Below are 20,611 nucleotides of genomic sequence, written 5' to 3'. Positions count from 1 at the left end.
AGAGTAACGCACAAGAGATCTGGGGCAACATGAACTGGATTCAAAATTGGCTTGGTTATAGAAGACGCAGGATACAGGTGGATAAGCATATTTTTCTGAGTGTAAGTCTGTAATGAGATCAGTACTGGGACCTTTGTCATTTGTAATCACTTGGTTATGAATGTAAGTGGTCTGATTAGTAAGATTGCAGAGGACAAGAAAATTGAAAGAGCCCCAGAGCAGGAAAAAAAAAGGATGTTTAAGGATACAGGAAGACATAGATCAGTTGGAAAGTTAGGCAGAGTGGTAGCAAATGGAGTTTAATCTAGACAGAGTGAGGTAATGCATTTTGCGTAAACTCTGGTAATACAGCCAGGAAATGACAGGGACCTTAGGAGTGTTAAGGTACAGAAGGACACTAAAGCACAAAATGTGGTAGCAACTGAGAGCATGTAAAACAGATTCATCAGGATGTGAGTGCAAAAAAGGAGACATTGGAGAGGTTGGGTTTACTCGCACAGGAATGTAGAAGCCTGAGGGGATAACTTTGCAGGACAATCAGTGAGCTTTTTTCGGTAAGATCAAGGGAGCCTAGAACAAGAGGGCACACATTTAAGGTGAAAGGGGAGAAATCAAAGTGAGATCTGAGGGTTAAGATTTTCTACACATGATGGTGAATATTTGCAAAGAGCTGACAGAAGTGGCAGTGGAGGCAGATATAATTACAACATTTAAAATTCATTCGGACAAGTAAGGAATAGACAATGAATACAAGTGGGTCTGTGGGATGGTTAAATTGGTACGTTCAATGTTTTAGCTCTCAGCAGTCTGAGAGGCCTGAAAATGCATCTGTTGAAGTTAAACTTATCCAAAGGAATTCTTGAATATTCCTATACCAACATATTGATGCATTTTGATAACTAGCCATGACAATGCAAGAAATGTAACATCACTTCATATCTAGATCATTATTTCATATCTTCTTAAATTCAGATTCATTGCATTTGCCTATAATTACATGTGTGCAGCAGTGCAGAAATTTCTTGGAATAGCACCAGAGGAGGTGTTTTCATCAAGTTGAAAAACAACCACTTTCCTCACATTCCCAATTCTGATCATAATGTCTAGTCTAGTGGTTATTTGAAGAGACTGTCAAGTCTCAGCTAGATACCTAAAAATCTGGAGGGAGAAAGAGAGAGAGAGAGAGAGAGAGAGAAAGAGAGAGAGACGGGAGGTGAAAAGCCAGGTTAATTATAACAAGTCCAATAATTATTAGACATACTGATGTTGATGGTTATCAAATCAAATTGCCTTTGCAAAACTAGACCAAAAATTATTTTTTATTGGTTGAAATCTTACATCAAGTAAAAATCCAATTATGCACCCTTAGCCAATATATACTTAATCCAGAGACACTCAAATTAAAGCAGTGGAAAATAAACAAGGCCTCCATTCATCTGGAAATGAAGTATTATTGACTATAAAACACTCCTCAAAACAAGCAAAACACAGATCTCAATAAGGCATTGGGCAAACTCTTGAGAAATCTTGACCAAGCTATGCACAAATGCTGTGTACATTATACAAGTTAACAAAGTACAGCAGGTCTTTGTATTTCAATGGTTTCTCATTTTGAGGATATCAATTAATTTCCACTGATGTCAGCTGAACAAAAAAGAAATTGGAATCCTGAAAAACTTCTATCATTCATGTCTGCTCTAGTATGTGGTGTGGCAACATATCAGCACACTAATTCTGATCATTCAAAATTAATTGAGATAATTCTGGAGGGTAAATTGTTATTGTTTTCAATGCACAGGCCAGGGAATCTTGAAAACATTAAAGTTATCACATTATTCAGTTTAAATTTCTTACACTGCATGAAGCACTTCAATTCATAGTAGCCTTGCTCTTATCAAGGATGGAATCCACAGCTGCCTTTTGTTTTCTAATTTTACCAGCACCTACTCTAAGTAAAGGGTGGGACAGAATGCTGCGCTCTTTTTTAAGTGGTTGTAATTAAATATTAATATTGGTGTTACATTTTAACAAAAGAGCACAACGGGATTCTTCATGAGCACTTAAGTAAGTATACTTCAAGATTGACATAATTTTGCTTGAACTACCCAGCTAACGCTGTATTTCCTTTTTTTGTACTCCTTCCTTCTTCACCTTTGCCCATAATACATCCCTACAGCTAGTTTGGCATGTTTCTTCACATCTCCAGTCAATATTACTTCATGAGAAGCAGACAAAAACTTTTGAATGAGAAGATATTCACTTTCATAGTCCAGTTACCACTCCATTCTGTTGAGCCAATATAAAAACAAAAAATTCAAAAGTTTGTGATTATATGCAGGAGTGATGGAAGGAACAACATTATTCATGGTGAACCAGCATCCTAGTGAGCATTAATCACATGCAGTTCTGTTAATTCTACTGTCCTTCATGAGACAACTGTAAACATTTTCAACACGATTTCCATACAAAGCTTCCAACCATAAACAAAATGTATTCAAGCATTATTACAGTTGGCTAAAATAACAAGAGCTGTAATATCCAACATCAAATGAGGAGTGCAGAGTGAATTAACTAAAGCTTTAAACTGGACAGAATCAAATTATTTAAATAAGTTCAAAACATGTACCTTAAATAGAAATCTGATTGCAAAGTTTCCTTACTACTGTCTCAAGGTGCTCAGAGAATTGGAGAAAAAGCTATTTTGAACCATAAGCCTTCAACAATAAAGGAAACCTATTTCTTTTCCTTAGTTTGCTGAAATATCCAGAGTGACAAAGTAAACTGAAAATGTCTTAAAGCTGATGAGCCAACTCTAACTGAACCTGAAAGCAAACTGCAACAGATCAGTTATATCACATTACATCAACCATTTACAAACTAACCAACAAATGTAGTGGCAAGACCCACTTCCCCATCCCATGCACAGAACATCACAACAGTAAAAATAAAATTATTCATATATATGCATGAATATGTATATAAAACAAGTATATATATATAAATATGCATGTGATTCCTTACAAGTTGAAGTGGGTGCACAATCAATAGAAATTTGCACACACTTCTCTCCGATCTCACTGATCAATGCTATCTATTAACATAGCATACGGCTGACTAGAAAATTAAAATTATCAGGCCTCACAGCAGACTTAGTGGGCAAGCCATCACAAAGGTGGCTTTTTGCATTGCTTCTTATACTGGCATCTTTCCACTACCTGATGTCTACCAATATTTGTGCAATGTAGTTAACAGTGTGTGGTACTCTTGCAAATGTTTACTGTACAAAAGTTTTATTATATAAATTTTCTAATTAACTGAAAGTTAGAAATCTTATTTACAAGAACTTTCTTTTGTTATAAGCAGCCAGACTCTGCTAAGAAGTACTAACTTCAAATTTTCCTCTTTTTATACTTTTCATAGAAATAAATATGGTATTCAGTTAAAGCAGAACTTTGCTTCAGCAATTGTGTAAATTACATACTAAATTATAATTTATAATTTACATTTTTTAAATTGGAATTTGACGACTAGTTGCTAATTGCATTGGTCACATCTCATGTCGTGGGCTTTTGCTTCCTTATAAGAACACCTTCTTTGAAAACCCACATTCACCACAGAAAACGTTCTGATGCAGCTGGTCCTGTATTCCCAACGTTATTTGGTTTCCCATCCACTTGTGTTCATCAGGTTACTATTAGTTTCTAGTTGTACTTGGATCATCCAAACAGGTAAGAAAATTGATCACTAGTCATGAAACACACAATATTGGACTGATTCAACCAAATTAAGCTGTGGTAAGAATTTTGATCTTTCAGTTATTCCATCGCCAATTCCTATAACATTGATCAAAGTTCCACTGTGCACGTAATTGGAGATTAGTTTCATAGCAAATCATTATCAGTGCATCCACCACCAACACCATGTCGAAACTCCTGAAGGTTTGAGACTCCATGAAAGTGAACAAATGCACCAGCCACTACCAGGACATGGAACAGCTGATGAGAGTGAAACTGTAAAAACAAAAAACAAGAGTCATCGTTACAAATGTCAATGCTTTCATCTGATCTAGTTGCACAACAATTTATAACACACTGAATTTTTTTTTCAGATACATAATTTCTGAGTACATTCTTGGCATATCTAAACAGTACATTTCAGTTTACTCTAGATTTGCACAATACTCTTTCTGTACAATAGCTATCCCTTGATATTAAAGTAGCAAGTTTGCCAATGTCCTAAGCAATTACAATGTTTGAAATGAAAAAGGCCACTGATTACTCACCCAAATGTCACACTTTCCAGGGAAGAAACGCTCAGGTATACGGGCAGCATATAAGGCAGCTCCTGTGATATACAATGCTGCCATTAAGAACAACCAGCCAATCTGTCCAATAGTAGCAGCCCTGAAAAATCCTTCTGATATCATAAAGTGCAGGGTAGGCACAACTCCACTCAGCCCTAATCCTACAAAAACTCCTAGAAATAAATGAATGGCAGACAATGAGTCACACCTAAAATGCAAAATTATCAAGTAAAAATAGTTTTCTTGAACATCAGCAGTTCACTATTTAAGAATTCACCTCTAATATCAGATGCATGGCATCTATTTCAGAAGAATTATTCCATTTAAAGTACCATCTCTAGTATTTTTTTAAAAAAGTGGTACAGAATTTTAAATTACTACAGACAACTCAGACTTGTTAACAGATTGGTCCAAACATCAAAACTTGATTGATCTTACAGCTATGTCTTTTTGTCTCTGTGTCCTACATACAGATATGCATCTTACATCCTACGTAGAACAAGTTTTTTCATTTAAGTAATACACTCAATGTGACTGTGAATACAAGCTATGATCTTGTGACATTTCATAATACAGAAACAAAACTAATCATGCCGGAGTGTGTCAGGAAAGGAACAGAAACTTAACGATTAGAGGTAATAATTTTTAAAATGTGATTGTTAACTCAATCTAGACTCTAGTTTGCCCCCTCAAAATATTCACATTGGCAACCTCATGGAAATGAAGTGAAATTATTGACCTAGTTAGGAGACTGGTAGAGTACAGCAATATATGAAATGCAAGAAAGTGAACAGTTGTGACCTACAAAAGATCAGCTGGAGCCTTTGCTATTCAGTAACGATTTTAATAATGACAGCAGAGAGTCATATCAAAATGTCCCAATGACACAAATAAGAAATAGGAGTAGGTACGAAGGCCTTTAAGATTATGGTTTTACCTATACTTTACTGCTTCTTTCGTAAACTTCTAACTCTCTTCAGGTCAAAAACTCTAAGTCAGCCTTCAGTGTAATTACTAACCTGGCCTATGCCTTTCTCTGGGATAAGTTTTACAACTCTCTAAGGGAAAACAACTACATTTAGAATGGAATCCCTTTCCACTGAAGCTTTTCCCCATGGCTCCATATTCCTCTAACTAAGTAAAAATCCTCAATGTCTCCTTCGTTTGCTCCCTTACGATCTTGCACACATCAACAAGCTAACAGTCATTCTAATAGAAGCCAGAGAGTATAGGCTCGATCTACTCAGTCATACTTCTGGATTTTTCCTAATGGATGAATAAAGCATAGCAATGAAATGTAAAAAATCTTGGAAATGTCACTGCACTATTACTCCAGGTGTCAGTAACAGTGATAAAATAAGAATTCATAATACTGGTGTGGAGCAAGATACAGTCAAATGTTTAGGTCATCCATATTTCTTAGTTCCAGAATAACATACACTCGATAAAAGAATACTATACAGGATAAAAGCAAGATTTAGAGGTATTTCAGATGTAATTTGGAAAAGGAATAAAGGAATGGAGATGAGATCATTTTTTAAAGTTTCATCCAAAGAACCATGGGTGCCTATAACTGAAAGAGTTCTACATCTGAAAGAGTTGTAAATGCAGAATTTCGTAAACATTTAAAAATACTGGGATGTGTTCTTAGCTGTGACCTGCTGGGCTACGTAACCAGCTCTGGATGGTAATAGCAAGAACCAGCAAAGAAACGGGCCGAATCACCTCCTGTGTAGATTTTCCACAATTCAAAAACTATAAAGGACTCTGTTACATTAACTGAACAGCAAAATATTTGAAGATGCTAAGAATCCAAAATAAAGAAATAATTTAGGTCAATAACCCTTCATCTGCATTGCTTAAATATCACTGACTCGAAACAAATAGTTTTACTCTCCAGATACTGGTTTATTTGCTGAGCATTATCCATTTTCACTCTGTTACATCACAATCATTTATTCAAGTGTGCACCATACATTAAAAAAATCAAATTCTTATAGACCATCTTACTCCATGGTATGGTAAAGAAACCAATCAGACTCACAGAAACCTGAGTATATTTTCTTGATGATAACAGATTATGTGAAGTTATGTACCCTCAAGTATACATCAACAAGAAATATAAAAAACAAGGTTGGAAGCTCCAATTAACTTACCAGCTCGTACACCTCGGTACTGTGGAGTTGCAAAATAGTCCCACTGGGAAACTATAATTGCTGTGATACCAAGTACACAGACAACAAGCAAGTAAATGAAACACGGCTGGGGATTACAATAGAAGGAGTAATACAACCAGGGCACAAAGCTACCCATTATTAGAAGTGCTATGCCAGAATAGTCCAACCTGAGGAAACACAAAGATAACATTAAGGTTTATTGCAGCAATCCAAAATTCCCATTACAGTATTGCAATATTGTAAATCCATAATATGGACAGAAACATAAAATTTATTCACATAAAAAAATCATTATATCCAACCATTATATTTTGTAGTAAATATTTATTCAGATTTGGTTTCTACGGCTAACTTAATTTATTGGAGCAATTTTAAATGTTTTCAAACTGGATACTTAAGCATGGCTCACAATTCCCACAAAAATGGCAAAATGATTACAAGATGCTGATGTCATGTCTGTTTCACTCCCATTGGTTTTTCCCTTTAATATACAAATATACTTAAAATATTATTAGTTCTCCAGATTAAATTAACACAGAGCATAATGAGTTAGCAGCAAGATTGATCTGCAGCATACAACCTAGAATTAATTTGGATCAGTTTTGTTTATTATTATTCTCCCCCAGTAGAAACATCTGTCCTGCTGGGCATGTCCCACAGCCTTGTTATTAAAGTCACATTATACAGGCAAAGCAACACAATTTGCTTCTAACTGCTATATTTTACTAATCTGGTGTCAGCCTTTCTAAGACATACCCCGCCCCCCCCCACTCCAACATGTCTGTACTGAAAATTAATTTGCTTTCTTCCCCCACCTTCCCCATAATACAGACAACAGGTCTGGAAGCCAAAATTGAAAACGGATTCAAAATGGTTTCTCTTCCTTCCAGAGGTGCCACCTTACTTGCAGAGGGTTTCCAACATGGTATTAAGGAAATTGTACCCGCCTAGTTGAACCTGATGTTTAACAATCACTTGAAAAAAATCAGAATGTAGTTAGCTGAAGATCTGAACGTGGACTTTTACAGAATGCTTATGTAATTTACATTTTTACCACCCTTTGCATTTTCTAATAAGAAACAATAGACCATAATACAGGAGCATAATTAAGCCATTTGGCCAGAGTCTACTCCACCATTCAATCATGGCCGATTTATTTTCCCTCTTCTTCACATTCAACTGCTTCCCCACCCCCCCCCCCCACTTGTACTTCTTGACACCCTAACTAATCAAGAACCTACCAACCTCCATTTTATACACAATGACTTGACCTCCACAGATATCCTTCTATTCTGGGGCGATACCTTCTGATTATAGACTCTTCCCCTATAGGAAACATGTCACTCTACCTAGGCTTTTCAATATTCATTGGGTTTCAATGAGACTCCCTCACGCTCCCCACCCCCCAAATTCTTCTAAACTCCAGTAAGTACAGGCTCAGAGGCATCAAATATTCCTATATGGCAACTTTTAATTCCCAGAATCCTTCTTGTAAACCTCCTCTGGGCCCTCTCAAATGCTAGCACATCTTTCCTTGGATATGGACCCAAAACTGCTCACAATACTCCAAATGTGGTATGACCAACATCTTATAAAGCCTCAGCATAACATCCTTTTACACTCCAGTCCTCTTAAATGAATGCCATCATTGCATTTACCTTCCTTGCTACCAACTCCCAAGTGTTTTCACCTCTAATTTCTAAATTCACTTCACACTTAGAAAATGCCTTTATTCCTTCTACCAACATGTATGACTACACATTTCCCTACACTGTATTCCATCTGTCACTTCCTTGTCCATTGTCCAAGTCCTTGTCCTTCTTCAGACTTTGTGCTTCTTCAATACTATCATCCTACCATCCAAAAACTTGTGCCATTAATTCTGTCATCCATATCATTAACATATAATGTGAAAAGTAGCAGACCCAAAACCTGTGGAACATCACTAGTCACTAGCAGCCAGCCATAAAAGGCCCCTTTATTCCCAATTTTGCTTTCTGCCAATCAGCCAATCTTCTATCCATTCTTGGATAACTAAGGAAATAAAAGATAGTATCAAATTATAAACTCATGTACAAAGTCACAAAGACTAGTGGGAGACTGGAGGATTGGGAAAACTTTAAAAAGCAACAGAGAACAACTAAACAAGAAATAAGATAGAGTATGAAAGTAAATTAGCACAAAATTAAAAAAAAAGTTTTTATAAATGTATAAAGCAGAAGAGGGTGGTAAAAGTCAACATAGGTCCCTTGGAAGATGAGAAGGGGAAATTGATATTGGGTGATAAGGAAATGGCTGAGGCATTGAACGGCTATTTTGTGTCGGCCTTCTCGGTGGAGGACACGTCTAATATGCCAAAGAAGGATGTTATGAACGAAATGGGAGGTGAGGACCTTGATAAAATCACGTCACTAAAAAGATAGTGATGAGCAAACTAGAGGGCCTGAAGGTAGATAGGTCCTCTGATCCTGATGGGATGCATCCCAGGGTGCTGAAGGAATTGGCAGAGTTTATAGTAGACGCGTTGGTAATCATTTATCAAAACTCTCTAGACGCCGGGCAGGTCCCGGCGGATTGGAAGACAGCAAATATCACGCCACTTTTTTAAAAAGGATGTAGGCAAAAGACAGGCAACTATAGGCCAGCTAGCTTAACATCTGTAGTCAGGAAAATGCATGAAGCTGTCATTAAGGAAGAAATAGTGAAACATTTAGAAAGGAGTGGTTCCATTAGACAGACGCAGCATGGATTCAGAAAGGGCAGGTCCTGTTTAACAAACTTACTGGAGTTCTTTGAGGACATAATGTGTGCAGTGGATAGAGGGGAACAGGTGGATGCCGTATACTTGGATTTCCAGAAAGCGTTTGATAAGGTGCCGCACAAGAGATTTATAAATAAAATACAGATGCATGGCGTCGGAGGAAGTGTATTGGCATGAATAATGTGTTGGTTAACTGATAGACGGCAGAGAGTTGGTATAAATGGGTGTTCCTCCGGTTGGCAGTCAGTGGTGAGTGGGGTGCTGCAGGAGTCGGTGCTGGGCCCACAACTGTTTACCATTTACATTGATGACTTGGAAGAGGGGACTAAGTGTAGTGTAGCAAAATTTGCTGATGACACTAAACTAAGTGGAAAAGCAAATTGTACAGAGGATGAGTACAGTCTTCAGAGGGATATAGATAGGCTAAGTGAGTGGGCCAAGGTCTGGCAGATGGAATACAACGCTGGTAAATGCGAGATCATCCACTTTGGAAGGAATAATAGAAGAGCAGATTATTATTTAAATGGTGAAAGCCCAGGGAAACAGTTGAGACTTCCTCACTAAATATATTTAAGAAACAGTTAGATAGGTTTTTACATAGTAGGGGAATTAAGGGTTGTGGGGAAAAGGCAGGTAGATGGAACCGAGTTTACAGACAGATCAGCCATGATCTTACTGAATGGTGGGGCAGGCTCAATGGGCCAGATGGCCTACTCCTGCTCCTATTTCTTATGTTCTTATTCTATGTTTGCTGTAATACCATGCACTCTTATCTTGTTAAGCAGCCTCATGTGCTACACCTTGTCAAAACCTTCTGAAATTCCAAGTACACAATATCCATTGGCTTTTCTTTGATTACCCTGCCTGTTACTTCGTCAAAGAATTCCAACAGATTTATTAAGTAAGATTTTCCCCTTAAGGAAACCATGCTGACCATTGCCTAAGGGATAATGCTGCGGGTTAAGATGTAAATAAATATGAGGGCCCCGGTCAGTAAAACTTTTCAGATACATTTCTGAGGGGGAAGATCATGCAGCAATAGCAGCAAAAAAAAAGCAACACATTTTATTTTTAGGCAAGGTCTTTGGATTAATACCATTCTAAATACATCTCAATCATACAGCTAAATAAGTACAAGTGAAAACAGTAACTCAAAACTTACTGGGCTTATACACCCAATTATTGGATTATTATTAGCAGTATTTTCATAACAAGCAACATAAATACTTCAAAGTTAATACTGGAATACTACACTGAAAGAACACAAACACAATTCCTCAGCATTACTGAATACCTAATTCAGGGATATCAAATTTTGACTGATACCCTATCTTGTATGATTTGGGAAGACTTAACTACATTGTATTTATTGTTTATGTATCCTTTTGTGCTCATTTTAGATTTTGTAATTCTGTAATCCCAATAACTATGTATCAATCTTACGTTGATATTAATAAAAAGATTGAAAAAGAAATTTTGACTGCCAAACCTGATCAAATGCAAATCATAGTGATTAGTATCTAGCTAATGTTTGCTTAAACAAGGGAAAGTCAGATCACTGTAGAAGTTGCCAGTCATGAAACAGACATTCAGATGACAATTTAAGGTTAATTACAGAAAACAAAAGATATGGTTAACAGGTTCATAATACATAGACTAAACCACATTCTAAACAGGAAAATCATGTACAGAATCTCATGTTTATAATTAAAATCAATTAACAGGTTATCAACAACACACACAGCAGGCCGGGCAGCATCTATAGGGAGAAGCGCTGTCGACGTTTCGGACCGAGGCCCTTCGTCAGGACAACAGATTATCAGTTTACTTTTTTTTAAATAAATGGTTACTTACTTGGAAAATACACGTGAAACATTTTCTGAATGGCAGTAGAATGTATGAAACAACCAAGAGAAACACAGGCAGAGAATGGCCCCGAGGAAAAATGCCCCAAATACAACTTTCTCTTGCACCGGGGCCACAAATGATATGTTCGGCCTGAACATGTAAAAAATTCCAAGACCCAAGAAGAAAAGACAACCTATATAAAAAAAAAGGACATATACAATAAAATATTGCCATCCAGAAATAAATGAATGGCCTGTTTACAAATATAGATATTACTCCTTCAAGCCATCATTTGGTACAGGGGTCCACAGCATACTGAACTTCATCAGCTGGAGCATTCATTAGGTCAGGAAGTCATGCTGCTGCTGTATAAACCTTGATTAGGCCACATTTAGGAGTACTGCATGCAGTTCTGGTCACAGCATTACAGGAAAGATAGAGTGCGCAGAAGAGATGTTGCTTGGATTATGGAATTTAGCTATACCAGTAAAGGGAGACTGGGCACTCTTATATTGTTTTCGCTGGAGTTTCAGAGGTTGAGAGGCAACTTGATAGAACTACTATTTAAATTATGAGTTGAATAGGGCAGATGGTAACTTCTCCCCCACCCCCCAGAGTAGAAATGTCAAATGCTTCTAACATAGTTTTAAGATGGGGGGGGGAGGTTTAAAGAAAATTTACAAAGCTAGTGGTAGGTGCCTAGTAAGTGATAGAAGCAAAATAATAACAACATTTAAGAGGTATTTAAAAAGCCACATGAATTGGCAGGTAATAGAGGCATATAGACCTTCTGCAGGCAGATTGAATTAGTTTAGATTGGCAATAAATTTAGTAAGACATTGTAGGCTGAAGGGCCTATTTCTATGCTGTACTGTTCTAAGTTTTACAAAGCTTTGTGGCTTATGAGAACATTTTACAGCCAAATTTTATATCATAATGGAACTACAAGCATGGTCACTAAATAAGGAAGAGACAGTGAACTCCAGAAAACATAAATGGGGGTTAACTAGGTGTTTTGTAATTCCAGAATTTATCTTTGGAAACCATTTATACAGCTATTCTCACAGCAGCAGCAGAATCAGGGACTTGAGGCAAAGGAAAATATGAAGGGTAAGAGATAAACCACTTAGCTATTTCCTGACATTTTAGAGGTAATGAAAAAGTCCATTTTAATGAATAAGTGAATTAGAATGAACAAATCTGTAAATGCTGGAAATCCTAAACAAAAAGAGAAAATACCGAAAAAATTGAGTAGATCTGTCAGTATCTCAGCACAAAACAGACAAGTTATTATTTCCAACACTGGTAGAGAAAAGCAGATGAAGAGGAGAAACAGAGGTGTATAAAATTAATCCAAGAATAGGTCAAGGACTGGGGCAAGCAAGAGTGATGGTGTGTCTAGGAGTCATGGGCACAGATACTGTAGATGTTTCTGGGGCGATGTAAGACTCCAGGATGAAATGTTGCTCTCCTGGTGCCAAGTCAAGGATACCTCTCGGCAGGCTTACATAGAAAATTCTTATAAGTGAGGGTGAGCAACAAAAGGCCATGGTTCCAATGACACAGGGAGGAAAAAAAAAGTGGTCCTACAAAGTGTATTAGGAAGTTAGGCAGTAAGATTAAAAGCAGTACCGCTAGGGTTGTAATGTCAGGACTACTTCTTATGCTAGTGGGGCAAAAAATAGGAAGATAGCACAGTTAAATAAGTGGCTAAAGAGCTGGTGCAGGACGAAGTGCTTGAGGTACAGGGATCATTAGACTTCTTCCAGCGAAGGTGCGACAAATACAAGAATGAACACTTCTAAACCGTAGGACAACTATATTCTCATAGTGACATTTGCTAGTGCTAATCAGGAGGGATTATACTAGATTGGCAGAGAACCAGAAGAGTGGCCAGTGAGTGGATGGCTTGAGGGAGAAGACAGAGGTTAGTTAAATGAAGACAATGGGGTTGGACGGGCTGAAGTGTACTTACTTACAGTAAATGCAAGTATTATTATTAGCGTTAGACCTGGGTAGGTACATGGAAATGTGTTATTTGAAATATAAATTATTTTATAGACAACATAAATTGATAAGAGTTGTGAACAGTGAGGAAGGTTGCCGAAAGAATCAGCAGATCATAAACAACTGGGTAGAAAAGACAGCAGACAGAATTAGTTTTCAACAAGTTCAAGCTGATGCATTTTGGGAACAAAAGTGCATTTAACTGGGCCATTAACTACATCCAAATAGCTCCTCTGTCCACCCACCAATCAATTTTATAAGCTTTAATATCATAACACAGATTTTCCAGGCCACAAATTAATAAGTTATCACATTTGCACATACTTTTCAAATGCCAGTGGTAGAGTCATACTTGAAATATATATATATATTGCCAGTTCATTTACCAATCTGGCCATACTTGCAATAAACAATGTCAAAAGCCTATCAATTATTAGATTTTACTGCATCAAAAGGTGACACGCCTTTGGTTAGATTACACGAAGTGTAAGTCATACCTATGAGATGTGTCCAAATGTTCAAAGTTTCTGTATGGATCCTGAAAATGCTTCTTAAGCAAGCACGAAAAGATGGCATTGGTGGCCTGTGACCATGCAGGAGGTAGTCATTATCCTTCAGCCAATCAGGCAGCACGTCATGAGGGATGACTCGCCATCGTCCTTCCCATACCTGTAACATGTACAACTTTTATAAACACCGTCATACTTACATTTTCTCAATGGGATTATGCAAAACAAATTTCAACCAAGTGTGTTACAGAGCTTGTCTGATTTCCAATTCATTGATATAAAGCAAATGTAAATTCCAGATTCAGGACACAAAACTCAAATTGTAAGGCTGGAAATCCACACATTTAAAAAACTGCTTTTGCCTTTTGTGTATACTAATACTAAAAAAAAATCATTAGCTTCACAGAACAAACAGCAATTCAAACTATGCAGATTGAGAGAAAAAGACAACCAGATTATCGTCGACCAACATAAAAACAATTTAGCAACTCCTTTGTTTAGAAAAATGGAACTTCTCAGACTAGGTAGTTGCGAGAAGACAGGATCTAAGATGCTCAAGCACAAGAGAAACTAGAAAGACCACAGTTTGTTAAGTTAGCAATCCATCAGGAATTGTACCAAAACACAGGAAGGAACTCAAATTGCACGTAACAAGGCAACATCCAGATTTTTCACCATGTGAATTTCCAAGGCTACAATAACCCCGCATCTAACTGAACAAACTCAATAAGAATTTTGTATGTACAAATGAATCGAGCATCAAGACCTCAAAAAGCAGAGAAATGCAAATGTAAAATTAAAGTAGAAAGCACTTGAAACAGCAATTCAAGCAGTAGAATTGGACAGAAAAACAAAGCTAACATTTCAGGATGATTACCGAAAATATTGAATAGAGATGGAGAAACATTAATGAACAAACACTATTTACTGTTCCTTAAATGGATGTGCTACAAGCATACACTAACATAGGCAATATATTCTCTCCTTTAGCCCAACTCCAATCAGATGCAGCAATGCCAAACTGGAAAATGACGAATGCTTTGCCTAGTTTGGTATGAATCTCTCCCAGACACCTATCACCAATGTTGGACCTATAATTCCAGACCAGCATCTTAGATCCTATCTTCTCGCAACTACCTAACCTAAGACTAGCACTGTCTTCAGATGGTTCTCAACATACGCTGGAAGGATCATCACACTCATGAAAACCACCATCTTCTATTTAGTTGCATTGCTTTAATATGGTTAAGAAATCAAAAATAAAACTCAAAACTACAATCCATTTTAGTGAATAAGTCAATGAGTACAACTTGGGATGATGAGAAAGTGGTGTATTTCTTTGGATTTTGAACATCAGTTCCCTCCTCAAACTGATTGTACTGTGTCTATTTCCTAGTGATCCAAAAGCAAGTGCAATTATTAAAAAAAACACTTGCATAGCACATAAATGAAAAAAAATCAGCATTTTCTGATTTAGTTCTAAAATCAAAAATACATAAATATTGAAATCAAATTCGGTGGCAGATATTAAACTTTGGACATGTTATATTAGGCAACCTAAAATTTTCTACTCAATATTGTTTATCTCTTCATATACAATATGCCATTTGGTAATTTTAATTTCTGCAGAACATACTTGAAATCTCCTTTTACCAGGCGTCTTTAGAAACATGCCTCTCGCTAATAAGCCAGCAGTCAGAAAACTACATTTCTCGAACTCCATACATCTAGGGTTGATATGACTTGGTTCCCACCAGACTGGGGGAGCTGGGGATGTTTTGACCACCCGCAACCCAATCTGAGTGAATACTGTGTAAATGCTGCCCACTTGCAATTACCCATTGGCAAGAAATAACAGATTATACACTGCATAAAGTTATAAAGAAAGTATATTTACAAATTTCAGCTTTTTCAAAGTTAGTAGGAAAAAGAAAACAAGAAAAAAAAAGGCCCATTACAGTGTTAACCCAGTCCAAATGTGCACACAAGTTGAAGCTGTCTTTAGCTCAGGTGGTGGATCCTCTGTCTGCGTGATAGCACACACCACCTTCCGAATGTCATTCAAAATCCATCTTGAATGAACGGGCTTCCCCACAGGGCCTTTCCACCTTGAAACCATTCATCTGCACAAAGCACCTTGTGCAACAGGTTTCAAAGGTACATTTAATGTCAGAGAAATGTATACAATATACATCCTGAAATACTTTAATCTTTGACAGGGAGAGCATCCTCAGTCATCTTCTCCCAGCTCCTCCAAAAATACCTCAACCCACATCAGCGTCTGCCACCAAAACCTCTCCGCCCAGCATTCTCTAGAATTTTCTCCCAATTCCACCATTCTGAATGGCTGACACTACGTTCCTAAGTTGAACAACATCACCCCTTATCTTTAGCTCAAACCCAAACATGCTAAAAGTGGAACAGACTGCTCTTACAGAACTGCTAAAATGACCGACAATATAGCAGTAAAAATCTTAACCATGGTGTTACATACCAATGAGCAGTAACAGTCATATTTAACTTTGTAATAGGAAATGAATTCACTTTGCTGTTATTGTGGGGTGAATTTGACATTATAGCAAATCAAGATATTATCACCAAGTTAACTACAAGCCTAAAAACAATTAATTTAGGTATACCACTTGCCTATAAGATTAGAACATTTAAGATTGCACCAACTTGCAAATGGTATTTAAAAGCACAAATTGCACTTTATATCAAGGAATTGGAGACAATTTTTTGACAGACAAACCACTTTACAGGAACAGTTAGGCAGTTTTGCCATTTGTTATTGTACTAAAATTTGCAATGACTATTTACAATAAAGGGCTGTACATGCAAATAAGAAAACAGAAAATGAGTTTGGAAATAAACCACTGAACAACATTACTCCATTACTTATCCTAAATAGGACTTTCCCTTACATGCAATGAATACATATTCTATTGGTTGCACGTGCTTACAGGACTGAGATCAGTCTGGGAAAGACAAATATTTTATTTCAACTGAATGCATTTAAAATCTGATTAGCTGCTGCACAGCTGAACCACCGTGGGGAACTTAACCTTCTGTTTGAGAAAGGTATGATACACTGCCAAAGTTAGCTTTTTAAAACCTGACACATTACCATCAACTATACAGCTGTATATTGCCTTCCTGAACTTCTGCAATCCACATCACTAAGGAAGTGCAGTTAATCAGAAAGTTCTAGAATTTTAACACAGCATGGGTAAATTCTTAAGATAATGCAATCCTAGGCTCTAACTCTGTAGCTGCTACCTTTGTTTTTCAGCATGGTGGAGGCCAGCGGAAGGGAGCCACAGCTGAAGCCAAAGTGTGTTACTGCAATGCCCTTTGTACACGGCATGCCAGCAGCCAAATGTGCTATTAGTGCTCTCACGGGGGAGGGGGGGGGGCAATCAAACAAGCTGTATTATCTAGGATTCTGCACCAAATGAGGTCAATAGACAGCAATAGACGCATGACGAAAAGGTTCTGAGGGAGAAAAGCAAAGAGACACAGGGTCACCTGGTCTTGTACAGACAATATTCAGGTAAACCCCATTAGATTTCTGGCAAAAAATGACTCCTGAAGACAATGATGATGGGGGACTCGAGCAATGGTAATTCATGGAATATCAACAGTGCATAAGGCAGCCAGGGTCTCATTGAGGGAAAAAAAAGATACATTGACAAGATTCTTGAGTGCTGAAAATATCTAACACAAATTCCACACCTTAACTGATGCTAACTTATGAGCAGTCTACAGCAATTTATCAGCAAATCAATACCTGTAAATCACCAAATACCAATCTAGAATGTTCTACAGTGACATGACCTAAAACAGAACTAGGAATCTCTCATCAGATTGAAACTTAATGAAAAATACTTTACTTTGCACTCTTGAGATGCATTAATGTAAAATAATATTAGACTTCATTGATACTTTTTTGCCATTTTAAAAGCAAATACAAAAAATGTTTCAACTAGCAGTTATTTTCACAGAAAGGTAATTTTTACTTATATTTACCTTGTGGACAAACTCTTCCATCTTTTCCATGGCATGATGGGCCTGTAGAAGTGGTGCAATGCTCATAAATCCTTCTTCTTCGACTGTTTCTGTTTCTTCCGTTTCTGTGTTGTTCTGAAAGGCAAAAACATACTTTTAAAGTGCTAGTTTCTAGCCAGCTTGTAACACAAATACAAAATAAAATCTCTGCATTGTTTAGCCTACTAGATAAAACAGAATTTCCTCAATACTTTCAAAGTTTCTGAATTATTCCAAAAGATTCACACAGTATTGTATTTTTATTTGTTACAGAACCTGCTCCAACTATCAATTCAAAGTAAAATATTCATATAGTATTAACAAGAAAGTGGTCGCAGCAAGTTGCATATATTATCAATGAGCTAAAACATTAGTGGTATTTCAGAACCTCTTGGACAGGCACATGGATGAAAGAAAAATGGAGAGTTTTATGGGGTCGTGTGGATTTAGTACTTTTTTTAAGGATTATATGGGTCGGCACAACATGGAGGGCTGAAGGGCCTGTACTGTGCTGTAGTGTTCTATGGTTCTATGGAGCTTGCAACTTGACAAGACCATGGGAAATCCCTGGGTCAAGTCCTGGTCACATCCTGCAAACTTCTCCACAAGTCAGAAGTGTTCATTTCAGATAGTAAGCCACATCGTAGCATTGTACATAAAACTTGATATAATTCTTCCATTTCATTGAATACTCACCATAATAGTATACATAACTGTATACAGTAACCATTCATTAATGAATAACATTAAACTTATTACTACAAACTTGAAAAAATACTTAAAAAAAGTATGAAGAATTTCTGTAAAGTCAGATTTCCATGTCAGGTTATTAATAACCCAGGGTGCTCCTGGGTTATTAATTTAATAATCAAGTTTACATTAGATGCCAACCTAAAAATTAGCTTGAAATCAGTAGTTTCAAAAGTACAACAGCAAACCTTTCATCACTTAATATCTTTGTGTACACACACACACACACACACACACACACAAAATCAATTTTCTGATTAGTAGACAGAGGCAACTGGAGAATTTAAACTAAGCAAAATCTGGAATAAAAACAAGAATAATTAAGAGTTTTCGTACGACTACCAGAATTTTGAAATAACACAGTTCACCAACATCCTTCTGGGAATGACATCTACCACCATTAAATGTTCTGACTTGTAACTTATGAGACTTTTAACTGATTGTGCTTTGAACACTTCACAAGACAGAAGTGGATATTGAAGTGTGCACTCTTGATAGTGATGTCAACATTTCATAAATGAATAAAGATAGATGGAAAATCTACTGTATTTGGATGTTGATTTAAAACTTTCTCTTTTTTTTAAAATTTCATTGGTTAAATAACTACTCTCACCATAGAAATTCTAAGGTTTATGCAAGGCCAAAACAATACAGACTGCTCCCTCCTTGAGCAGTGTACCTTGTAAGATTGCTGAAGCCTATGCAGTACAGAAACTGACTTTCTCAGACTGTTGCTGAAGGTTTGATTAATGGCTGATTATTCAGAAATACCTATCCTAGAACCTACAAAAATATTTGCATATAATGGACTAAAAATAATTTCCAGCCGATGAGATAGTTTAGGACAAAGGTCTTTTGTTAATTCAAAGCAGTTACAAGACTTGCAAACAAAAAATATTTATAAAACTGCTTGACGTATTTGAAATCAAACAATCATTCAAGTTCAAGGCTGCATGTTACTGTATTATAATGAACTAATGTTTGAGCATTTAAAACTGGATTTTATTCAATATAGTACAAGATTCTGTAACAATTTGTTTGAGCAACCTCTATAGTAATATACAGATCTGCATCCATTTTCATTTACAGTGGATTCCAGTTAATTGGGCCATTGGTTAATAGGGGAAACCACTTATTTGGGACAACTCAAAGAACAAATACTAATTGAGGAAATAGCCAGGATTCCTTTCCTTTATTTGGGACACTGCCGCTTTATTGGGACAGGAGACTGTTGCCGACCAGTTTCTAACTCGTGTCAGTCGCATGCACTTGTGTGGCCAGTAGAAACTACACCACGCTTAGCCTGAACAGTTTTTAAAGAGCCACAGTTGCCTGTGTTTTCTGTTCGAAAAGCAGAGATTTTTGTCACTCCGAGAAATAAGCAGTAAGACAATTCAGAACTGTTTTGCTCACTGGGATTTCAAGCATTCATGCCTAAAGCAGCTGGAAGTGAAAATGAAATGATTTCACTACTTCAAGAGCTACAAAGAATTTGAAGGTATCGACAATCATCTTGATGGTCTTTTCATATGGTTATTTTCTTTTAACATGATCTACTGTGTTTCTTTGCTTAGTGGCTGCCTGCAAGAAGACAAATCTCAAGGTTGTATACTGTATACATACTTTGAATTTTGAGATTTCAAAGATAGTCATTTTGGCTTAACTTCTGTAATTCCTAGCTCTGCTTCATATTTAACAGCTGTTCACTGACCACAACCATTCATGACTAATGCAACAGAGTTTTGATATGATGGAATCACTCAGCTCCATTACAACCTGTTTTTTGCAATTAAGCACATATGTTCAATCAGGTTGACACCTTACCCAGACTCACTTTCAAGGACTCTTTTACAACTCATGTTCTCAGTATTATTTTGATTTATTTGCACAGTTTGTCTTCTTTTGCACACTGGTTGTCAATCATTATGTATGGCTTTTCATAGATTCTATTGCATTTCTTTATTTAATTTGTAAATCCTACAAAGAAATTAATTTCAAGGTAGCATACGGTCACTAAGTAATAAATTTACTTTAAATTTTAGGAGCCTTGCCCAACGCATTTCATTTCTCAAGTGCAGCAAGATTCAACTTACTTGTGGTAGAAAATTGCAAAATCTAATTACTCTGAATTGTTTTTGACTCACGTCCTTGTACATATTTTAATTTCCTTAACCCCACGTCAGGTTAAAAAAAGTAGAGAGCAGCATTC

The 20,611-nt window shown here is 36.8% G+C and overlaps 1 protein-coding gene across 1 annotated transcript in view; it reads right to left on the bottom strand.

Annotated features, from left to right (window-relative positions):
- Positions 1-1,301: 1,301 nt before the first annotated feature.
- LOC132398503 (adiponectin receptor protein 2-like) overlaps positions 1,302-20,611 on the bottom strand; it is a 64,272-nt gene continuing 44,962 nt past the window's right edge. Inside the window, exons 3-8 of the mRNA XM_059978074.1 lie at positions 17,635-17,748; positions 13,594-13,765; positions 11,096-11,282; positions 6,460-6,647; positions 4,283-4,476; positions 1,302-4,010 (exon numbers count right to left, since the gene is read on the bottom strand). Coding sequence (XP_059834057.1) covers positions 3,882-4,010; positions 4,283-4,476; positions 6,460-6,647; positions 11,096-11,282; positions 13,594-13,765; positions 17,635-17,748 — 984 coding nt within the window. The 3' untranslated portion in view covers positions 1,302-3,881. The remainder of the gene's footprint in view (positions 4,011-4,282; positions 4,477-6,459; positions 6,648-11,095; positions 11,283-13,593; positions 13,766-17,634; positions 17,749-20,611) is intronic.

The sequence above is a fragment of the Hypanus sabinus genome, chromosome 8 (genome assembly GCF_030144855.1).
Source record: "Hypanus sabinus isolate sHypSab1 chromosome 8, sHypSab1.hap1, whole genome shotgun sequence".
In the NCBI taxonomy this organism is placed as follows: Eukaryota; Metazoa; Chordata; class Chondrichthyes; order Myliobatiformes; family Dasyatidae; genus Hypanus; species Hypanus sabinus.
This window is presented reverse-complemented; position numbering and strand designations above follow the sequence as displayed.